Source organism: Artemia sp. Qi Xiang Cuo, chromosome 8 (genome assembly GCF_049724085.1).
Source record: "Artemia sp. Qi Xiang Cuo chromosome 8, ASM4972408v1, whole genome shotgun sequence".
Taxonomy (NCBI): Eukaryota; Metazoa; Arthropoda; class Branchiopoda; order Anostraca; family Artemiidae; genus Artemia; species Artemia sp. Qi Xiang Cuo.
This window is the reverse complement of record NC_142801.1, coordinates 8,889,332-8,913,205: the sequence shown is the minus strand read 5'-3', so window position 1 is coordinate 8,913,205 and position 23,874 is coordinate 8,889,332. Positions and strand designations below refer to the sequence as shown.

General features: G+C 36.0%; 1 protein-coding gene and 1 pseudogene across 1 annotated transcript in view; both read right to left on the bottom strand.

The window, feature by feature from the left end:
* Positions 1-23,874, bottom strand: part of LOC148949134 (uncharacterized) — a 203,270-nt gene that overhangs the window by 159,021 nt on the left and 20,375 nt on the right. Inside the window, exons 2-4 of the mRNA XM_089093196.1 lie at positions 22,196-22,352; positions 15,099-15,418; positions 11,880-12,094 (exon numbers count right to left, since the gene is read on the bottom strand). Coding sequence (XP_088949322.1) covers positions 11,880-12,094; positions 15,099-15,418; positions 22,196-22,352 — 692 coding nt within the window. The remainder of the gene's footprint in view (positions 1-11,879; positions 12,095-15,098; positions 15,419-22,195; positions 22,353-23,874) is intronic.
* Positions 15,991-20,874, bottom strand: LOC148949135 (uncharacterized; annotated as a pseudogene).

Sequence of the window (23,874 nt, the reverse complement as noted above, 5' to 3'; positions counted from 1 at the left end):
GACTGTTTTCTATAAGCTTATCTACGATGCTTTCTCCTACGAGCTATCTCTATTTGTGTCACCATTTACCAAGACAATGCACCAAATTCAGTTCAGTCAGTTTACCAAATTCAAATTCAGTCAGTTTACCTGCAATAGGAGAAACTCCACACTGATTTCTTGAAGAACAGCTGTGTAAGGCACAGCAACTCTAATTGGAATGCTTTTTTGAGGGAACTTATCTCTGAAAACCCTTCAGTTGATTCTATGAAAAAGGAAGTTCAAAAGAAAAAGCCCTAGAAAGACACCTCGGTAAATGGCTGACAACTGGCATATCTGACATTTCAGTGTCAGTGCCACTTGCAGTGGCTTACAGTGGCATTTCAGTGCCCTGGTGCCATAAAAATTGTTATTAAAAGATAGGTGGGTAAAATTGGAGATGAAGCAATAGCTTTCCATACAGTGACAGCACAACTTTAAATCAAGACAGTGACATAAATACTAAAAGTGTTCAAATATTTTGACTTCACATTCGGAAGTCTTTATCAACAGAAAAAATTTATAGTTACTTCTTCTTTTTTTTCTTTTTTTAGCTGATAAGGGCTTCCAGATGTGAAGGCAAAATATTCTGGCATTTTTAGCCTTTTTTAGCTGTCTTGATTCAATATTTTACCCGTTACCGATTCATGTGTATCTATTTATTTTTACTTTGTGTATTTATTTATTCTTAGTTTGCTTAGAAAGTCCTATCTCCCTTAATCTTTTATTATGGCCTTGTCCAGCAACATTTCGAGAACGTATTGCTTTTCCTTTGGCCCGAGCTTGGCTGACTATGGCCTCTGTCTGTTATGGCCTGAACTTTTTGTGTCCTATTCCCATAATATTTTCAGGACGTATTGCTTTTTCATTTGGCTTGAGCTTAGCTGCTTATGGCTTCTGTTTGTTATAGCCGAAACTTGTTGTGGCCCCTCCCTACCATATTTCGAGGACTTCTTACTTTGCATTTGGCCTCGGCCTGGCTTCTGTTTGTTATAGCCAAGGCTTGTGGTCCCTCCCGACAATATTTTGAGGACGTATTACTTTTCGTTTGGCCTCAGCATAGCTAATTACGGCTTCTGCTTGTAATGACGTGAGCTTGTAATGGCCTCTTCCCACAATATCTCGAGAACGTATTTCTTTTCGTTTGGCTTGAGTTTAGCCACTTAAGTTTATAAGGTGCTTTTAACACATCAACACAACATCTGGGCTGTTTTTAACTCATCAACAAAGCCGTTTGTTCTGCTACATGATGCGGATCTAAATAAATTAAGAAAAGAAAAAAAAATCGTCCTTGCCACCGGCATCTGGGCATCATAACAACTTTAGCTTATTATCAGTAATCTTGTTTGAGAAGAACAGGAAATAATTGAAGATGTAACATATAATAGACAGCAATCTACAAGAGAAACCGTACAGAAGTTTGATGAAGTGGCTGGATAAAATTGCATTTGCGTGTCATTTGGTGAAATTACAATTAAATACATACGATTGTAAAAATGTTGCCAACACTTTCCGACTGTAGGCTCTATCAATAGTTAGCGCACATACTAATCTTTGAAGAGTAACAACTAGACAATATGAATCCCAAGTACTATAACGCCATCTATTAGCAGCACTGGGTTGCAAAAAAACAGACTGAATCTAAAATGAATTTAAACCGTTTAGAATAATTAAGTGCATAAAGCAAAAAGACCAGCAAGCTTAGGGATATTAAAAAAAAAATTCTTAGAGGCTTCTGATTTTAGTGTCAATCATCAGCTTGAAAAATTCTAATTTTGAGGGGGTTTGGTCATGCGCTTACCAAGGACACTAGAAATGAGCCTGACTTTTAAAATTGGTTAACTGGAAATTTACACAACTTACACAAAAAGAAAATTTTTTGCGAAACTTGCACACACAAAATTAAGAAAATCCGGGAACGTAATTTTTAGTACAAAAGACACCTCGATGCAGGTATGCAGTTTTAACACTTAGTGGGCGTCAAGTTTAAAAATAAAGAACGTGTAGGAAAAATCAGCAGAAAATGAGCGAAAAAAATATATCATCATGGTGATCTGGAAAGTGTAGCTTTTTTGAATGATGTAGCAAGAGACAAACACTGCCATCAATTGGCAGTAAACTGGGTAAAGACAAAAAAAAAGAGTGATTGAATGATTAAAATTTTGTAAGAATATAACCCTAACATGTTGTTTACAAGAAATATATATATCATTGAACAGATAAAAGCCTAGGCTTTGCATTTATATGTTTATTATTACAATTCTTCAGGAGTAAACACTTCAAATTATTAGTTGATTGACTTAGCTATAGGAACATATTTTCAGAAAGATCAATTAGGACGTCCCGTTCTATTGAACTTATCCCTTTAGCTGACTATTGAAACGTCAGTCCTTTTCTTCTTCTGATTCAAAAACATATTCCTTTTCTTACTTAATTTTGACATATTTTACTGGCCAATATTTGTTTGATTGCAAAGGGTTGTATTGACTATTGAAATATTTGAGTATATGATGAGGTAGTAAATTGGGCGTTACAATCGTTCGGTTTGGCTTTTTGTGTAAACAGGAAAGTTTCCGCTCGTTTCTTTTCATGATTCAGTGTGGCAACAAAGAGAATTTAATAGCTGTATAAAAATCAGAAGAAAAATAATAGAAAATCCCAGTTTTCAGGTATGAATACACCGAAAATGGAGCCAGGGGAGCAAAAATTGTTTTCAGTTTGATGTCCAAAGTACTTTAATTGTAAATTCGAATCTATTTATGCGTGAGCCACGTTATAGTCAGACTTGTCGATAAAATCCAAACTACACAAATTCGAGGCGTAAATTATCCCGTCCGCGGAATTGAGCAATACTCAGCTCTAAATCATTATCATTGACTAATCAGACTGATGATTCAAGGCACAACTTTTTGAAATTAGAAAAGGTGGAAGCTTCAACCAGCAGTGTTCCTATCTGTATAAATGAATGTGCCAAAATATAAAGAGACGAAGTGTTAACATGCAATAATCGGGAACAAATAAAGGTTGATAGCCTATAGGTTTTCCAGATCAGTTTTCTGCCACTTAAATTTTTTGCCTTTTTAGCACAAGCGCGACGTTGGATTCAAGAAACAGGATATATCATTCACAATCCTTGGCCATTTAATCAACATGTATTATTATGGTTTGGATCGGGCATTAGTCAAATTTGCTCCTGATGGCTATAGTCAATTTTTGATATTGGTCCTTATTCTTCGGGGTAATCCTCTACTTTTTTCAGGATAATTTAAATATTTCTCCGGATTGTAAAATTTTAACTGTTGTGGCTACATAGAAGACTGAAAGCTGGAATAAAATTGTATTTGATGCATTCTAATGAATATTTGTAACAATAAATTGAAACTTTGATTTTAATCAAAATAAATTTTTGGCGAAAAATAAATTTCTCTATGTGAAGTATAAACTTATGTACTTTGAATTGAAGTAATACTAAATAAGCAGCATCTGTCTAAGTGTGTTTCGGAACAATTAAGGAACATAGTCAGGTGGAAGGCCCCCCTCCTACTCCCCGAAATCCATTTTTTTATATCTGGGCAATTCTTATTCAAATTATTAGATAAATTTTGTTATTTTGTCATTATGCCCCTCAAAAACATGATAATTTTAGCCTCCCCCCCCAAAAAAAAAAAAAAAATTGTGCGTAATTGGAACGACATCAATGCTTCTGTTTTTCAAATTTGGGGGAGCTGTTTGCGGTTCAGAAATGATTGGAGATAAGAATTCAAAACTTTTTTCTAATATGAGGATTGTGACAGGGGCAAGATAAGTTCCCCTAAGGTTTACATACGCCCAATAGTTTTCCGGAAAATTGTTTTTGTCCTAACCTGACAAATAATACAAAAAGGAGCAATACAAGACTGTTTTACCTCCAAAAGTAAACTTCTTTGGAACCATATAAAGTATGAAAAATTAAACCTTTTCCTCAGAAACCTAAGATTGAGGATTTCGATACTTTCCCTTTGTAAAATAAACTGAAATAAATCTGAAATTAACTAAACGAAGTGGAAGAAATGCATACTAATCTGAGCGACACAACTCGTGGGCGTAAGAGCGAATGAAGGTCTTTCCAAAATCTTGTCATCAGTGCATCTACCAGAAGGGGTTCTCAGATCTCTACCGAACTAGACAATAGGTAAATGAGTCTGTCAGGACATCTGCCAGAAGATGTTGCCGCAATTACCACCATATTAGCCAATCTTGGTGAACAATTGAACCAGTGTCCTATTTAGTCTTTATGAGGACGAAGACCAAGCATAAACTATATGGGGAAGGGAGGGGGATTCGTTAAATTCTTGTCATCAGGAAATTTATCCAAAGGAGTTGATAGAGCCGAACCATGCTTATGGGATGTATGAGTAAGTGCCATATTTAAGCCTTTTGGGAGTTCGTAGCCGATCCGAAGTCTATGAGTGGAGGGATCCTTTAACTCCTTTCATTGTGTCATCTACCAGAACAGACTGTCGGGTCTCAATCAATACTGGTTGGAAATTAGAGTCAATGCCCAGCTAGTGCACTTCTGGGCTCGAACCCGATCGTACCTCTGTAGGGAACAAGAAATTGTAGGGAACCAAAACCGGTTGATGTATATCATCAAAAGAATAAAATCAAACCGACTCGTGGGCAGTGTGGACAGGTGCCTGACACGAGATAGCACAGCAAGGGAAGCAAAAATGCACCATCGGTGCATTTTCTCTACACATTTTGGGGTGTGGTTCGAAATTCAGGGAAAATTAGATAGTGCAGGCATGAGTGCAAATAAAAAAAAACGATGAAAACAAGGGTGTCAGAGACAATATTACCAGATGGGGACAAACTGTGCGCATTTTACCTTTTAGAAAGCTAGAACTGAAAATTGGTAAAATTCAGTCTTCCCTGACAGATTCCCACACCAGATTTCGAAATCTGAAACAGTAAAGCATCTTTCGACAGCTTACCCACACTTTTGTGGTCAAAATTTTCTGTTCTTTAGTTTGTCTTTAGTTTGAGAAAAAACATATTTTTCTCAGTTCCTTGGTACCCCAGAGAATTAAATAAAAGCGAGAACTACTGAATATCTATCAAAATAATACTTGACAATATATAACGTGGTATTTTACATTACTTCCTAACTAATATACCTAATTCGTCCCTATCAATGATAGAAATTTTGATTAAAGAACTAAATACTGGTCTTACTCGTCTTACAATATATTATATTATATAAAATAAAAACGTTTATATTATATAAACGTTTATATCGTTTATATAAATATTATAAACGTATATCGTTTATATAAACGATTATATTATATAAAAACGAGGAAGTTGAAGGTGTATTTGACAAAGATAAACTATATATATAAATATGTAGAGAACAAAACAGAAGCATGATAGTAATGTAATGCAGCCCATCCACAACCCATTCAAAATGTCTCTCCAAAAGTGATATCAAATTTTTCTTCTTTATGCAATGTTTTTATGACATTGCAATTTTAAGCTATAAGAAGGTGTAAATTCTTTAACTGAGTTACGAGAACGAAATGCTTTCAGTTTTCAAGAATATAAATTAGAACGACAAGAAAAACCCAGTCAAAGATAAGGAATTAGATTGGCTGTTATTAATGCAACTATCTTTAAAATTGCAGGCGAAAAACAATCTTTTGAGATGTTGTTCAGTGTCACGAAACAGAAGCTAAAGACATACACATGAGACAAAGAAAGAACTCCTTTTCTATGGGGGGATTCAAGATCTTTATCAAATTTAGGCAACAAAGAAATAAAATATAAATTTAACTTCTTGAAAACAGCGAACCCTCCTTTCATATCACCCAAAATTTCCTCGAAAATTTCATCTTCATTTTCATTCTCATCCGGTGGTTTTTTGATGTTATTATATATGTCATTGGTAAATCTATTCAGCATAGCGGGTGTAGAATCGAGGTCCTTACAGCCTTTCCGTGGCAATTCAGTCAAAGTCAGATGGTCACAATAGCGTTCAACATTTTCAGCTGCATTCTGTTTCGAATTTTGTGCTTGACAACATTCATAACAGAAAACACTTCCTCGATGAAGGTATTGATGATCGGTAAGTATAAGACTGAAAGAGCTGCTTGAGCTATGTCGAACAAAGGCCTGCGATTCAGTATTACCAACGTCAAATAAGAATGATTCTGCGTTCACTGGGACCTCTCCTTAGAATACTTCCACCCAGTCCACCTTAAGCAAGTTTCGACACTGATTTTCCAGTTGACCAAGGTCACATCCTTTAAGAAGAGAAAGTGGCAGCTGTTGGAAGCGTGGCCTCGCAGCAGCATTCAGACAAAGAGAAGACTTCGATGTTCTTTAAGAGCGTAATGTTATGGGGTAGCTTTTTCAGTGTCTAAGAGACCACTACTTTCAGAAAGCTATAGCACCTTCATAGAATTTCGTCTTTTCCCAATCTCGACTTTGATGAGCTGTTAAGGGCAATTTGGAACTCTAATCCAAAACCAACTTTAGCGATAGGTAGGTAAACTTAATTCTGGGCTAGTTTCAAGACTGACATTGATTGAAACGAAGTTTTTATGCAAGATTCGTCTCAATAAGATGAGGATAAGAAATTCGACTTCTTGTTGATGATGGAATGGTCAGCAGAAGTTTTTTGAAAGAGCAAGTTTGTTTTCTGAAATTTGCTTAGAGTCAGCTTCAAAAATAGCAAGCATAGTTTATTTGCTTCATCTTTGTACATGTCGTTTAAGACTCTGGCTGCGTAAAATCACTCAGTGATACTTACTCCCTAAAAAGGTGACGACAGTTCAAGATAAGAATCAAGCACCTTTTTTACCGCTCTATATTGTGAAAGCCAGTGAGTGGACGAGAGCTGTACCATGTTCCAATGTCTTTAGCTCCCTCATTTAGTAGGGTGTGAGATTAATGGTAAGCAATGGGCTCACGCATTGGGCTCATTGAAATACAAGGCATAAAATTGCAGAATCATATAGTCAATTGATGACGGTTGCTCAAATCAAACTTTTGATGTGCAAAGATAAAAAGAATGGCAAATACTTTTAAATAGTAAAATATCTGGGTTTCCCCTTTTTTAATGGAGTCGTGGATATAAGGAATTGTGAATGTCGACCATATCGGTCGCTCAATCAGTGGATGGAGCGAGTGGACCCTACACATTTCTTTACTTTGATTAAAAAATTAAACAAAAAAAACTAGTTTTTTTTTAACTGAAAGTAAGGAGCGACTTTAAAACTTAAAACGAACTGAAATTATTCCGTACACGAAAGGGGTGTCTCCTCCTCAACGCCTCGCTCTTTACACTAAAGTTTGTTATTGTTGTAAAAAATAGAGTTGTGAGAAAGATTCTAACTTTAGCGTAAAGAGCGAGGCGTTGAGGAGGGGACAGCCCCTTTCAAATACGGAATAATTTCTGTTCGTTTTAAGTTTTAATGTCGCTCATAAATAACAAATATAGATAAAAATTATAATAATAGAAATAGCAAACATAAATGACTCCCTTTAAAGAATCAAATACGTGGGCAGTAATCCTAAGCCTGTTCTAAGCCAATTGCATTCAACCAGAATTTCTTAAAAAGGATATATAAATATTTGTTAACCCTATAAGACTACATTCCATTAACCTCTAGTGTAGGTGTTCTGTCTAGTGGCAATATTCTTCTCATGTCTGTTTTGTGCTTCATTCCTACTGCATGGCACTTAAGATCAGCTAAGTGAGCTCTTAAAGTGGATTTACATACTGAGCAGTATACTGAATTAGCATCACTATCAATAGGTTTCAGCCAGTCTTTTAGTTCATTCAGCTTTTCCTAATCTTTTCTGTATTTTATATCAAAGTTTGCCCACTGTCCCGTATCTGGTTTTTCACACTAACGATAATACAAGCTTTGATAATTTAAAATTTTGGTCTTCATATCCAACGTAGAACCTGGAACACGATAGGAAAATCCCTATCAGGCTCTGAAAATTCCATCTGTCTTCATTGACATATTCCTGAATCTGGCAATAGAAGCTGTCAATAAAGACTAAAATTTCAGATTTTGAGTTTTGTTGCTGTTGTTATGAAAGCAAAATGCGCCCAATTTGCGCCGAATTTTTTGACATGCGCTAAATCGGCGCAATGCGCCAATTTGAAAAATTCAATGCGCAACCCCCTCGAAAAAGCGCCACTAGGAAATCCGCCAACAGCTTTGTGGGACTCGACCAACAAAAGTCGCAGTCAATATCCTAAGTATGCTTCTTCGGAATCCAGGATCAATTCGACCTCTGAGGGGCAAGAAGAAAAAGGGGCCGTAATTATTTTCGGCGGAAGACATCTTATAGAAGAAGCCACCTCAGTGAAACTTAGTAAGGAGTAAGAGCTGATGTCCTAGCTGAGCCATGCGGGAGTGCCTAGATTGGAAGCCAGTGGAGGGAAAGCTCTTTTCATTGGCACATCAACCAGATAGGGACCTCGAATGCAAGCTAAACATTGTGGGACGTAATAACTATGCAAGAAATTGTGCTCATCTTGAGTCTGCACCTGAACTGATCTCTGCAGAAAAATTGATATGGCTTTCAAAATCTCCTGTCAATAGGTTAGTGTAATCACAAGACGGACTAGTAGAATGCAACTAAACCTAGCCAACGAAAATAGTGATGGTTTTCTGTGTTAGTACTCATCCTCACCAATAAAGGGGAAGGCTTCATTCTTGTCATTCACACCCATCATATGGGCTCGGATCTCAACTGAAAGTGCCTGGGATTGGCAGCAAGCGTTTTAGTTGTACTTTTAGGAGATTTGAAACATTAACTATCGCTACAACAAAGTATCGCTACTTGTAGTCACTAGTAGTACTAGTCACTAGTCATACGATACTAGTCACTAGTATCGCTACTACAAAAACTGTCTGAAGTACCAATCCAACTGAGACCAACACATCAGCGCAATCTCTCTCTTGGCACCAAAGCGTCAATCTTTATCCCTGCCCTTGAAGTTCCAATTTCCTTTAAATTCTTTCTTGTGAAGTCTTTTCGCCCCAATCGCGAACTACTTACTTTTAATTTGGCACCCGATAACTGGAAAAAAAGTATAATCATTGGCAATCTGTCATCTTACATCCGTAAAATATGGCCCAGCGATCTTAACCTTGCTTTCATTAGAGCCCTAAAAACTGGTGATAAGATGAAGCTAGGAGCCTTTAAGGTTGTGCTTCACTTTTCAGGTAGGGTTAATATTCAAATCTGTAAGCCGACCACATCGCAGACGGCTGGAGGTCTTGGGATGCTCGGGCCGCCACAGAGGGAATCCTAAAACTAACTTTTTGAATAGAGAGAGATGAGTAAAAACTAGTGTACAATGTTTCAGTTGCTTCGAGCACATAAAACTCGTTTCTTGATTTATATTAAATAAAAAAACAAGTTTTTTAAACTGAAAGTAAGGAGCGACATTAAAACTTAAAACGAACAGAAATTATTCCGTATATGAAAGGGGTTGTCCCCTCCTCAACGCCTCGCACTTTACGCTAAATTTTTTTATTGTTTTAAAAAATAAAGTTTTGAGACAGAGTCAAAATTTAGCGTTAAGTTGGAGGGGTTGAGGAGGGGACAGCCCGTTTCATATACGGAATAATTTCTGTTCGTTTTAAGCTTTAATGTCGCTCCTTACTTTCAGTTTAAAAAACTTGTTTTTTTTATTTAATTTCTGATCGTTTTTTAGTTAATGCAGCTTTTATTTTGGCTCAACGTCATTGAATAAGTAAACGAAATTTGCATAAAAATTTTACTTTTCTTTTGCTAAATGGCTGTCTCTAAATTTGGTTCTGACGTAATTTACAAATTAACTTACGTAACGAATTTCTATATTCGTATATTTTTCTTCTGGCCAAAAAATACAAAGCTGCAGATATTTGCAGATATGAGCTTGAAACCTATGTAATAGGGTTTTCTGATACGCTGAATCTGACGGTGTGATTTTCATTAAAATTCTTTCACTTGTATGGGATGTTTCCCCCCTCTTTAAAAAATCAGGTAAATTTTCTCAGGTTTTGATGAGTAATACTAAACTTAATAAAATTTATATATTTAGAATCAGCATTATAAGCCCATTCTTTTGATATATTTATTGACATCAAAATTCCGTTTTTAAAAGTTACTATTGAGCCGTATCGCTTGTTTTTTTTTTATTGTTTTTTTTTATTACGTATATGTTATTATGTATATGAGGGGGTTCTCCCCTTAGTCAATATCAAGCTCTTTACGTTAAAAGTTAAATTTAATTCACAAACCTCTGAAACACAAAGGCCGTTTAATTAGAATAGATAGCACTTTTGAAAGCACTAAAAAAAAAAAAAAAAATGTAGCGTAAAGAGTGTGGTACTGCATTGGGGGCGAACCCCCTCATATACATAATACTCTCTGCTCATTTCAAGTTGTAATATTCCTCATTGTTTTAAGTTGAAAAAACTCGCTTTTTTTTAATTTAATTTCTTGTCGTTTTTTTAAATAATGGTTGGAAATCTGGTGCCCCCTTCAGAAAATGGCCCTTTCCCCAAAGAGACTTCCTCAATAAACATTGTCGCCCACTTAGCGCTCACCTCCAGCCCCCCCCCCCCCACCTAAAAAAAATTCTTCTTGAATATGTCTGTATACTTCCCAATAACCAATACAATATGTAAGGAATGGGCTAAGTTCATAACTTGCAGCGCTTCCCCTGGGAACTGTGGGGGATTAAGTCATCCTAAAAGACATATTTATTAGATTTTCGACTATGCTGAACAAAATGGCTATCTCAAAATTTTAATTGAGTGACTTTGGGAAAAAAATTAGCGTGGGAGGGGGCGTACTTGCCCTCTATTTTTTTGGTCACTTAAAAAGGGCACTAGAACTTTTAATTTTCGTTCCAATGAGCCCTCCTACGATATTCTAGGACCCCTGGGTCGATACGATCACTCCTGGGAAAAAAACAACAAATAAACACGCATTCGTGATCTTTCTTCTGGAAAAAATAGGCAAAATTCCACATTTTCGTAGATAGGAGCTTGAAACCTCTACAGTAGGGTTCTCTGATACGCTGAATATGATGGTGTGATTTTTATTGAGGTTCTGAAGCTTTTAGGGGGGTCTTTCACTCTTTTTTCGCAAATCAGGAAAGTTTTTTCAGGCGCTTAACTTTTGATGGACAGGACTAAAATTGATGAAACCTATATATTTGAAATCAATATAAAAATCTAATTATTTTGATGTATCTATTGGTATCAAAATACCTTTTTCTAGAGTTTCGGTTACCATTGAGCCGGGTCGCTCCTTACTTACCGTTCGTTGCCACAAACTGTTTGATAAATTTGCAGCCAACGTGAAATAGAACATATGTTCTCACATTGTTTCCTTGTAAAACATAGTCGCACGTGTTCCTTCATAACCTAGCAACACTTCATTAGGCTTTGGTAAAACAGTTACACAGAGGTTCCAATTCACCTAAATATAGAGGGGAGGCAATAGCTAATTCTCCATTTTTGAATGAGGATATAAAAATGAATTTTTTCAAAATCTGGAGAGGGAGGGCATTTGTTTTTTTTTTTCAGCAAAAATCTTAAAAAAGATGTTTCTTTTCAAAATTTGAGAAATAGTAAAATATAGGAGGGGGGCAATTGTTCCTGCAATTGTTAAACTACTCCGAACTCTGCTTTAAGATGCTCTTAAATTCTTCAATAAATAAAAACAAAGATAACCCGTAGGCTATCAGTTGACCAGTTGACGGCTAGACAAAAATAAAGTGCCATATACCAACCCTTCCCCCACCCACTGACATAGGTCATGATCCCGTATATGGGGAGAATAAATAAAAGAAATACTCTTACCATCACTATAATTTGGTGGCAAAAACCTCAAATATCTTGTGTTGGCATTACCCCATCTGGGATTTTGTACATTGTTGCAATATCCATTAAAGGCTCTATATTTTCTTGGCTGACAGGGAAAATCCACTTCCAAGGGACATTGCTCTGAAAGAACAGTCCCTCTTACATCAGCAGTCGGAAGGCCAAATGTTACTTGTTCTCTGGTCAGCTTGTATCTTGAAAATATGTGTGCGTGATAATAAAGAAGGAGCAGAGATATCACTTGTGAAGTAAATCTGGTGATTCAAAAACTTGTCAATCCTTTGATTGGTTTAACATTTTACACGGACAACCCAGTCAGGTTTTATAATTTGGGAATATTAAAATGTTTTTGAACGTTAAAAGATATAGATTATACTTCCCCTTTCTGGTATGCGTTTGACAAATCTAATAATTAGCTTAAGAGCATACGTCACTAAAGGGATACCAATAAAAAAAGAGTTCATTAATTACGATATTAATGTCAACTGATCGCTCTTTTCATCTGTCCTTAGAGTTTATCCTGAACGCTAAATGCAATGCTTAGCAGAGTGGACAAGAAACGTACGAGTTAATTAACCTATTTCGGGGAAGGGGTGCATTCGTTACGATAGCAAAACAACAAATACATTTTTTATAAAATAATTACTCGCTGCAATTTTTATTTTAATTAAGTTACAAGCTACTGAATAACCTAAAATATCTCTGCAGAACTTTTACTGAAGAATCTGCATATTGTTTTTTTTGGGACGGGGGGGGCGGGGGTGAGTTGGAAGTCTATGAACTTCAATTTACAAATAAGTCTCATGTTTAGTACTGATTTTGCAATATTATGTAACTAAGGTCAACTTTGAGAAGGTTAAATACCCTGTGTCATGTCTAAATTTTACAATCCACTAGGCAAATATTTCACCCAGGGATACCACCCTATCCTTATCCCTTCTCCTTTTGATGGTGACGATATAAATTTAATCTTTTATTTTTCCCTAAAATTAGTAATGCAATATAACGACGAAGACCACACTACCTTTCCATCATAAAAACAACAGCAAGTAAAACAATCAGTGGCGGATCCAGAGGGGGCGAGGGGGCACTCCCCCCTAACGTAGTCTAAAGTAGTGTAATTTACTTAATTAACGCAAGTTTGCGTAAAATAAACTTGCTCCTAACGCAAGTTTATTTGATTAAACTATTTCGCCCCCCCCCCCTAAAAAAATCCTGGATCCGCCCCTGAAAACAATAGGGAATTTGAAACTAATAGGAAATAATGAAAATAGGGAAACAATAAAAATTACTTAGACCTTAAGTATCCAAGTATCCCTTAAGTATCCTGGATATAGCTCTATATCCAAGATTCGTCTTCAACAAACTGCGTATGTAAATGAAATAAAACTTTCAACCAGGTTCTCCTGGTTAAACGTTGTTAAAGGAATGATTCTGGGACTATTTTAATTTTTCAATTCTAGTTTTGAAGATCCCATTTTTACTTATATTTTATTTATATACGCAGTTTTCTGAGGACTGTTCTTGGATGTGCAACTTAAATATTCTTAAGGTTTAAAGAAATTTCACTGTCTTAGGTAAATTCCCTCTCGTTTTATTTGTTGTTGTCTTTATAATTAGTGCTACAGTAAGTGTGGGAAGGTGTAGCTACTTCCACCTTACCATCCATACTGTAGGCTTAATTCAAATATGTTATTTCCAGTGACTGGATGCTAGGTACGGTAGAAATTTCCATCGTATTGATCTGAAGAACTTCCCATCAAAATCCAGAGAATTCGCCATTTACAATGCAATTTTTGAGCTTCAAGCAACCCCACAACATAAAAATAACAAAACCTCATACCAATAACCCATTTTTACGTAATTCCCATTTCAAAATTGTTATTTTAAAATGTTTTGAAAACGTCCTCGAATATTTGAGGAATAAAAATTCATACCAGTTTGTTTCCATTTAAAGTGATAAAAAATTTCTATTGCGATGTTCCTATTCCGATTTTTTTATTATTAATTTTGTTACCGATCTTACAAGTCTGATAATTATCTGATTTATATGAGTATATACACAGCTTGGTATTTCACAGGCCTTATATGCATTGTTAGGAATGGGTTTTAAAAAAATATACTTTTAAATAGATTTCTTCTCTTAAAAAAAAGTATTGACGCATAATAATAATAATAATTGATTTACGTAAAAGCCAACAAAGGCCATGACAAAAAACAAAAACAAAAATAAAACAACAATCGACGCCGCTTAATATCTATCACATAAATACGAACAGGCACGTATGCGGGAATTTTTTCCGGTGGGCCGATTTGACAATTTGTATAAAAGATGCCTACAAATCTAGGACAATTTAAGATTGCGTGGGAGGCCAAGCCTTAAGGCACTCCTCTTACATACTTCCCTGAATATGACTCATCATGAATTTGACCCATCGAAACTTTCTCCAAAAATTAATTCCTCAATTCTAGCAATTCTTTATGCTCCCCGTAAAAAAAAAGTTTCCCCTGATACTCCTACACATAAATCAGTGGTTGAATTACTATTTGTATAAATTAAATCAGAACACGTTATGTGCATACGGGTTGTCAAAAGGGCGTAAGTCAGGAGTGACTGAATATATTAACTCCGAAATTTCAGGAAATGATAAGGAAGATGATCAATTAACCAAAAAGTTAATATTTGCCCACTACTACTACTACTACTACTACTTCTTTCACTACTACTACTAAAACTACTGCTTCTGTAGCGAGTACTACCAAGGCTGAGGGCATTGAAATGAGGATATCAGAAAAAGAGTTTCTTCTAATTCTCCTACATATAAATCAGTGTTTGATTTACTATTTGTATAAGCACGGCAAAAATTAATTTTTTCAAGAAAAACGAAACAGAAATGAAACATCAGCACTAGCAGCAACATACAACGCCCTTGACACTGGTATAATTACTAGATTAAACACCAATTAAAAATAAACTTAAAAATAATAGCCAAATAAAATACTACCACTAAGACTACCTGAAAAATAATTACCACATCAATTAAAAAAAGACTAACGTTCGATTTCAATTTAATTGTTTCGTGAAGCTTCTATTTTTCTGAGAAAAAACGGAACATCTTCAACTTAATTACAATCTTTTGTCCTTGACAACGACATGATTCAGCGACCAAATGAACCTTAAAAAAAAAAACAACTCACCTTTGTGCCAAAAATTTAGTAGCTTCTTCAGCTATCAATGCCACACGGGATGCATTTTTGGCCACAACTTTAGTTTTGTGCGACGCAGCATTAAACCAGGCAGCCGTATTTGTCTGTAGACGTGACCCTTTCGTAAAAATCTCAGGTTCTAGCTTATCAAATCTGGTACTAACCGCCTGAGCAGCTTGAGCCACCATACTGGCTACCTCACGTTGTGTAAGCGCAGGCATTGTCACTTTTGGTCCAGATGGAACAGGGTCGATAACAATTGGGGGTCGAAGATGTTTAGTCTGGTGTTTTGGATTGACATCACGACGGGTCTAAGGAAAATTAAAATTTAAATATACTGTCTTAGTCATGCCGAAAATCAGTATCCTTACGTTTTTGTATGATACAAAACCTTGGGACCAGAAAAAAAATTGTGAGGGAGAGGGTTGTATATCTGAAAAATATGTTTTTTTAGTAAGAACAAAAAGGTCATAGGCTATCGTATCAAAGCATTAGTAAGTGTTGCATCTTTTTTATCATACCCTTTATGGTAATGACTGCTAAGTAAAGAGCTATACTTGTCATTAGGAACCAAAACTCTATAAATAAGGGACAACACACGAGTTTAAACCACCACCCACCCCCCACACCCCACACCCCGACATCGTAAATTTTTGAATATCTGTGTACTTTTTATTTGGATTATCAAAGAAAAATTATCATTATTGTCCCACCCCCGAAAAAGATGTTATTAATGACATCTAAACAAGTTGATAAACAAAACAAGTTGTTTTTCAGATGAAAGTACAGAATGGCGTTGAAGAATTGTTGTTCAAAGCTTCAAAACAGCTAAATGAGCCCTTTGATTCTTGAAGCACCGAGAAAAGTTAAGTTGAACTTTTCATCACAATATTCTTGTGTCATAGAATTCACAAGCCGAAGCTGCAGAACGTTGTCTGGAAATCTTTAATAGTTTATTATATGCTTTTGGTATCGCTGTTGTGATACTTAGTGCTTTTGATTCCATTGTACCATCAACTATCCCATCCTCTTCATCAATAAAACTGCCATTGCAATAATCAAGTCTGCCCAAAATTTTTCGGCAATCTGCATAATGGTTTATTATATACTTTTGGTTTATTATTACCACGGCTAATGCCCCAATGAGGATCAGCTGTGTATAGAAGCTGAATTGGTTTCTGTACTGTGAGATGGTTGAGCGTCTTCACCCTGTCAGAAGCTCCTTCCTGCATCCCCAGAACAGAAACCGAGCCTGCGCGGCCTCATAGCGGCATCAGGTCGGACCTTTCATGAAACCGAACCAGAACCGTGATTGCGAACAGCGCTACAGGGTGACTTAAAGGATTAGCCCCATTTGAGGAAATTTCAGCCTAGTAAACGACACAACATTTCAGTCGATTTTCGATTAATGAGTAGTTCTTCGGGTTTTGTTCGTTTTGATGGCCTTTTTTGGGCTAAATAGCCTCTTTGAAGCAATTTGATTATGGTTGTCTCTCCATCGTAGGGGAGATAATTTGTAGGCATCAATATATAATGAGTTCGAGGTAATAGGCCTGAGCTTGATCGTACAGGACGTCGAATCTTGTTGATGCTGAAAACCATGATGTGACCAATATGGCTCAAGGTTGCACAAGGCATAAAATCAACTTGAGGTCCCTGAGCTCTTTGAGCTCTATGTTTAGACTTGAAAGGGACTAATGTCCCTGGCCTACTCTGGTGAGACCTGCTACTTTTCTTGAGGCTATAAAAATTACAATGATTTGAATAGTGTGAGAATTGCTACATGGAACGTTGTGACGTTGAAAGATCGTGTTAACGTTGACGTTATGATGTCGTGGTAACATTTCGACTGAGAGCTTCCAAGTCATGCTTAGTTCGGAAAGGTGTTAATAAAATAACTCTAGTTGCGGATTTTACGACTAAAAAGTGCAAGGTATCAGTCATAGTTGTTTTTGCTCAGGGGGCCCAGCTTATCACCCTCTGAAAATTCCCTCCCTCCGCAGGTAATCTACCCACAGAAAAATTCTCCCACATGTAAAATTAAGCTGCCAAAGGGAAAGTAAGACAAAAATAATGAAGAAGGGAGTGGATTTTTGAATATAATTCTATCAAAATATAGTCAAAATATAGGCTTATATAGGCAAATTCCAAAATATAGGCAAAATACATGGTTCTATCCATTTCAAATTGTCTTGATTCTAACTTAGTTAGATTCAATGCTATTGAAATTAAATTTAAGAAAGACGCCCCTTAAAACTACTTCAGACAGAACAAACTACTGATGCACGTCTAGTGGACGCGATTTCGAACACAAGGGTTGAGCTGGTGCCATGAACTATAGATGTCGGTACCAAACAACATTCACGAGAAGTAATTAATCCTACATAGCCCATACCCTACTTAATCCTGTCATAGCCTGTCATCTCTGTGTACTTCCATCATATGGCAGCCCTTCTACAGCAAGGCCGTAGCCATGATTTTTGTTGGGAGGGGGGGCGGGTAAAAAAATATGGCACTAGCTAATTAAACAAAACAAAGTCGAGAGGTTTATTGAATGTGATATTTGAGAAAACCGCTTTCATAGCAATCAATCAATCCATTTTATTCAATCAATAAATTCAACAAAATACACTTCAATGTAAACTCCTCCGTAAGGCTCTATGGCCAGGAAAAAACAGGGGAGAAACAAAAATGAAACAAATACTTAAAAAACAAAAACATTTTCAACATCATACATTCACACCTTTAAGAGACTCAACTCTTAATTACTAGCTAGAAAATCCCTAACATGATTTTTGAACATACCAAACGAGTGGCAGCTTCGTGCAGACACAGGGAGGGTGTTCCAGACCCTGTTGCAAGCTGTCAGAGGTTGAAATCAGACCTCACTAATGGAGTATGAAGAATCTGTAAATTGTTAGAAGTGCAGAGATGATGAGTCGATTGATCAGAAACAAAAGATATATTATTACATAGGGCAGCAGGAAGATGGCCATGCAACTGTAAAAACATGAAAGAAGAACAAGAAAGGAAGTAGAGAGATTTCAAATCAAACAAGAATTTAAGTGAAGATCGGTTAGCTTCCTGAATAAGAGTTCTTGCTTTATTATATAGTTTAGAAGGTGGCTTCAGAGACAAGGGAAAAGCTGACATCCAAATAACAGAATAATATGAAACATAAGACTGAACGACGCTGCAGAACAAGATTCTAAGAATCGAACCCGGAAATATATGTTTAAGCTTTCTAAGGATTCCAAGTCAAACAAACACAACTTAAAAACAATAGGGAAATTTTTTTCAAGACAGTGCAATTTAAATCGGTGAATATTTCGGCCCTATGTTCAAGGGCCGTCTTCAGCACAACATTAAAGAATATATATATATATATATATATATATATATATATATATATATATATATATATATATATATATATATATATATATATATAAACAACTTATATTAAAATACGAATTTTAAAACTAAAATGCTCTTAAAAAACTTTTAAAACAGCCCCAGCATCCTAATTTCAACGAAGTTCAACCAGAAGTGATAAATTAAATGATGAGAGAGGATGAATTTAATCAAATGAAATAAACTTAAATTATTAACTGCAAGTTTTCAAAGCTAATCTTGCTTTTTTAGCAGCTAGTCTTAAAGGCCTTTTTGTAACGGGTTCAACTTCGTATTTTAATGTAAGTTGTTTATATATATTTTCCTTAATGTTGTGCTGAAGACGGCCCTTGGACATAGGGCCGAAATATCCACCGATTTAAATTGCACTGTCTTGAAAAAAATTTCCCTATTGTTTTTAAGTTGTGTTTGTTTGATATGGAAAGGCAGTGTGGTCTTCGTCGATATTTAGGATTCCAAGACTTCTGGAGACTTTCATTTTACTCAGGTCAATATGATGCTTAAAGGAAAGATTTTCGTCAAGCAAGATGCCTAGGAACCGAACGTAATGATCCCTAGGTCTACTTAGAGAACCTTTTGATACGTGTATTTCATTTAATTCAGGACAAGCCTTTGAAGCTCTAGAGAAAATGAGAAAAAATGACTTCCCGACATTTAAGGCAAGGTAATTTACATCAAACCATTGGATAATTCTTTCAAAAAGGGCATTTATCTTTGAACGAAGATCAGACTCAGTTCTACCAGCTGTGCCAAGAGTACTGTCATCAGGAAAAGCAATAAGTGCATCCGGTAAGGACGAACTCCTGTCACAATTTGTGACGGATGCTGGTTGACAAAGACGACAGCAAATGGTAGGTTTTAAATTTTGAACCGCAATAATAAGGTCATTGACGCAGATTAAAAAGAGTATCGGCCCAATAACAGATCCTTGTGGAACGCGAAACTCTATTCCCGAAGGGTTAGAAAAGTGCAGATCAACCGAGATGACTCGACCAGATAAATATGATAGAGACCAAGAATAAGCACTCCCTCTCATGCTAATATAGGATAGTTTCCAAAGAAAAATATTGTGTGTTATTGAGTTGAATACTTTTCGTACATGAAAAAAGAGCAGCTGGAATCAGAACAGAGTCAAGAACTAGTGTAAATATTTCAAAAGAGTTGCGCATACATGCTCAGTTGAGTGCTTCGCCCTAAAACCAAACTGAAAATCATGAAAAAAGTGTTTAGAATTAAGAAAATTAAGAAGTCGAGAAAGCATAGCTTTTTCAAATATTTTACTAAGCACTGATAAAAGGGATATGGGACAATAATTTGTAGTATTATTCCTTGATCCACCTTTAAAAAGAATAATAACGCAAGCACGCTTTAAAGCACTTGGGAAAACACCATTTTCAAAGGAAAGATTGATAAGTGTCGTGAGGGCAGAAATGATAACAGGAAGAATGAACTTTACAATCTTAGTCGGAATACGGTGTGGGCCAGAAGATGAAGAACCCCTCAAACCATTGACAATTCTGGCTATTTCAGCTTCCGAGGCAGGTTCCAATGCCATTGATTTAGGACAAGGCGATACAAGGTAAGACCTAAAGTCAGGTAAAGAAGAAGAGGACTTACAGAAGAGGCTGTAGTCTTGCCGATATTAGCAAAATAGGAAGTAAACACATCTTGAACTTTTAGCTCACCCTTTACATTTTCGCCTTCCATCACAATAATTGAAGGGACAGAAGGAGGCAGAGAAGATGGCCTGATAATATAATCGATTACTTGCCATTCTTTCTAGTATCTTTACCACACGCAGAGAATTTTCAGTAATAAAATAACAATTTGGTCTTTCGGCAAGGCGAATTGTAAACTCTTCTATAAGCTTTGAAAAGTTGAATTCGAGAATCACGATAAAATGGCTTAGAGGACATGTAAGCCACAAAGACAAGTGACGTGTGACAGAATGCATTGGACTTGTATAATCTGGGCTACATATATTTACTCATTAGGGAGGTGGGGGTTAGGTTAGGTTGGGAGCGCTGTCCAAATACTTTACCTCCACCCCCTTATGTGCAAAGGTGTAGCCCAAATTATATCATTTTATAAACTAAAGGTTATATGTAGGTTATATTTCATTAGGATTAACCTAACTTCACTTCTTGTATGTGTTTCGTTTAATTAACATGTACCAAAAATATAAAAGAAGCACATCAAAATTCATTACGTTTTAAGAGTTAGACAAACATTTTGTGGGGGGGGGGGGGATTCAAAGCCCCAGAATCCCCCTCTAGATAAGGCCTTGTTCTACAGTTGCCACTAATGTCATATTTTCAAAATATTTTCTCTAACCTTTATCTTACCCTGCCATGATAAGTCAACCTCCGAAAACACAAAAAAAGAATAACGTAAAAGTAAAAAAAACAAAAAAAAAATACTACATGATATTCTACACCATATATTCTGTCCGTATTTTGGAATAAAGAGAGATAATTCCAAAAATCCCTTTTTTTCTTCATTCTTTGTACTTGTCATGCTTTCCCTTTGGCCTCTGAATGTTCTATGTGGGTTAATTTTCTGGACGAGATTGTATGAGGGGGCATTTTCAATGAGGAAGGGGAATTTTCTGCGGGAGGGAGGACACACCTAGAACCAAATCATAGCTGATGAAAATAAATAAAACTTTCTATTTTCGAGCCTCCAAACCTTTTAAAATGTGCCATTATATATGTAGAAGACGTTGATTTAATTATTCTCAGTAGCAGCTCATTATTTCCACCATTAAGCAAATCTCCCCTTAGATTCGCCAAATCGTAGCACCTAAAACACAAATTTTTGAATACCTTATTGAATACAAAGTAATTAAACGGCTAGAGTAGATCATGCGGTGTAACATGAGGAATGATTAGACTTCTCAATGACTAAGAACGAAAATTACTAGAATCAGTGTCTGTGGCTTTAATAGCCTTCGAAGAGGCCACAGTGGACGGTTCGGCAGAAAATTACCCTTCCATTTATAAAGTCCTTCTTTGATCAAGCTGCTGAGGCTGCTTTGATCAAACTGCTGATATTTAAGTGTGGACATGGACATCACTGCTCAAGGGTTGGCCATCATATTGGTCACCACTTTAAGAAAATGTATACTGCTACTGATTATGTCCCTTTACAATCCAAAGAAATATCCCAGCTGGATATGACCGGTTGTTTGTAATGGTAAGATTTCATTTCCAGTATTCATGGCAATGGACCTGAAAGAATCCAACTTTTTTTGGCTAGTTCCTTCCAGTTCCACCAAAATTTGGATGCAAGTTGCATACCCCCTCTAGAGAGACTAGCCCGGTGGCTTTTCTGAATAAATAAGCTAGTTCAGAAATGTTTGTTGCTCTGGCCACTATTCGGCCTTTGTTAATGTCTTTTCCCATAGCTGGAGGACTGATCTGTGATCAGCCAATTCTTGAAGCCAAAAATATTGACAATGTTTTATTTTTGAGTGCATCAGATTTTTCAACTTAAGCTGTGAAAAGATGCTAGTTATTTGAAAACCGGTAGAGGTTAGTTTAAAACGTGTTATGTTTGTTGGTTGGAACTTCTTTCTATATTTTTATAAAAGCAATACCACATAACGTCTTTTGAATTACTTCAGGCAAATAAAGCGGAGAACTTAAAGAAATATGGATTGAAAACTCACTTACCCTTTTATAATCAACCTTTGGGCTTTGATTAACTACCACGAGGTCCGGAATTGGAGGAAGTAAATTCTTGATTAGTTCACTATCTACTTGAATATAATCAGTATATGTAGTACAGGCGAATGCACATAAAGTAAGAGCTGTAATAATAAGCTTCGACCTGAAAAAAAAAGTTAAAAATAAAAATACTAAAAATTTCAAAGGAGAATATTACTGGCAAGCGTTGTGGTTATTAGGGCAAGTGAGTCTTCCAAAGAGATAAAAGTATATTGAGGACTTGGTAAAAATCAATTCAAAAGATTTGCATCAGAATATAAATGTTTGTTTTTTTTTTGTTACAGAAAAGTGTGGATAAACAACTCTGGTGGGTAATCATTTATTATAATAGTGGTTATAATAAAAATCATGCTAAATTTCATTATAAAACATAAATAGAAATTTTTTTGTCTCTATTGCTTCTTTTGCTTTACATTAGGTAAAAGACATAAAAAAATGTTTTCATCGAAATGGCACAATCGGTATATTTAATTACTCTTCTTTTAAATTACTCTCCTGCATTGTGCATGCATTGTGCATTCTTCTAACCTGAATGAAAAAGAGTGTACCAACCAACCTAACCTGCTTACTTAAAATACATAGATCAAATCCTAACAAAATTGGACTTAAAACACAACTTATAATTATACTCTTTAGGCTTGTTTTGAACTTCCTAATTCTTCTGGGTAAATCTGACCTGTGATTGGTGCTAAGGGGTTCAACCAACATTCAAAATATGCTGAAGTAATGAGTTCACTCTGTTTTCAGTTTGCCATACTCCTTGAGCACGAATGCTGCTATGAAATTTTGAATAGAAGGGGGGAGGGGAGTGGGGTTAAAAACAAGTGGGGTTCACTTTTAAAAAAATCCAGATCAGGTCTTAATAAATGTCTATAATCAAAATACAAATTAGAATTTACTCTTTAAGCATGTTTTGAACTTTGTAATTCTTCCGAGTAATTCTACCGTGTGAGTGGCACCACGAGGTGCCACTTGTTTCAAATAAAGCGCCACTTGTAATAATGTGTGGACTTGTTTCTAATGGACATGCATTTTCTCTGTTGTTAGTTTACCATACGCATTGGGCAAGGACGCTGTTATCAAATTTTACGAAGGAGAGGGAAGAGGGGCCATTTTTTAATGTATAGGTGTGACGATAATAAATTAAAGTACTTCAAATAGGCAATAATATCTCCATTAGATTTTAATTTTCTTGCCTTTTCCCAGGGCGGACCAGGCCCCTTTCAGGCGGCACCCATGCCTTTGGGCCCTACCTGTGTAAAACACAATTTAAATTTTATCTTTTATTTACTTTTTGATGAGTATCATTTAACTTCTCATTAAGTAGCTGCCGCATAATTGCCTTGCTTATATCACGAGTCCACATAGTAACTTGTGAAAGTAATCTATAGTGAAATCCTTTGCCATTTCTTGACACGAATGCAATAACTGGACAGACAACAAATGACGTCAGGTACATACCCAGAAATTGAGTATAGAATATATTATAAGAATTTACATTCCTTTTTTCAGATTGAGCCAAATTTAACGTTATAAGGGTCGCCGTGTACATTTATAGAAGAATAATTTTCAATTCTTCCCACAGCGCACAACTAAAATTTCATTCTCTTTTTTTTTTATTTTTA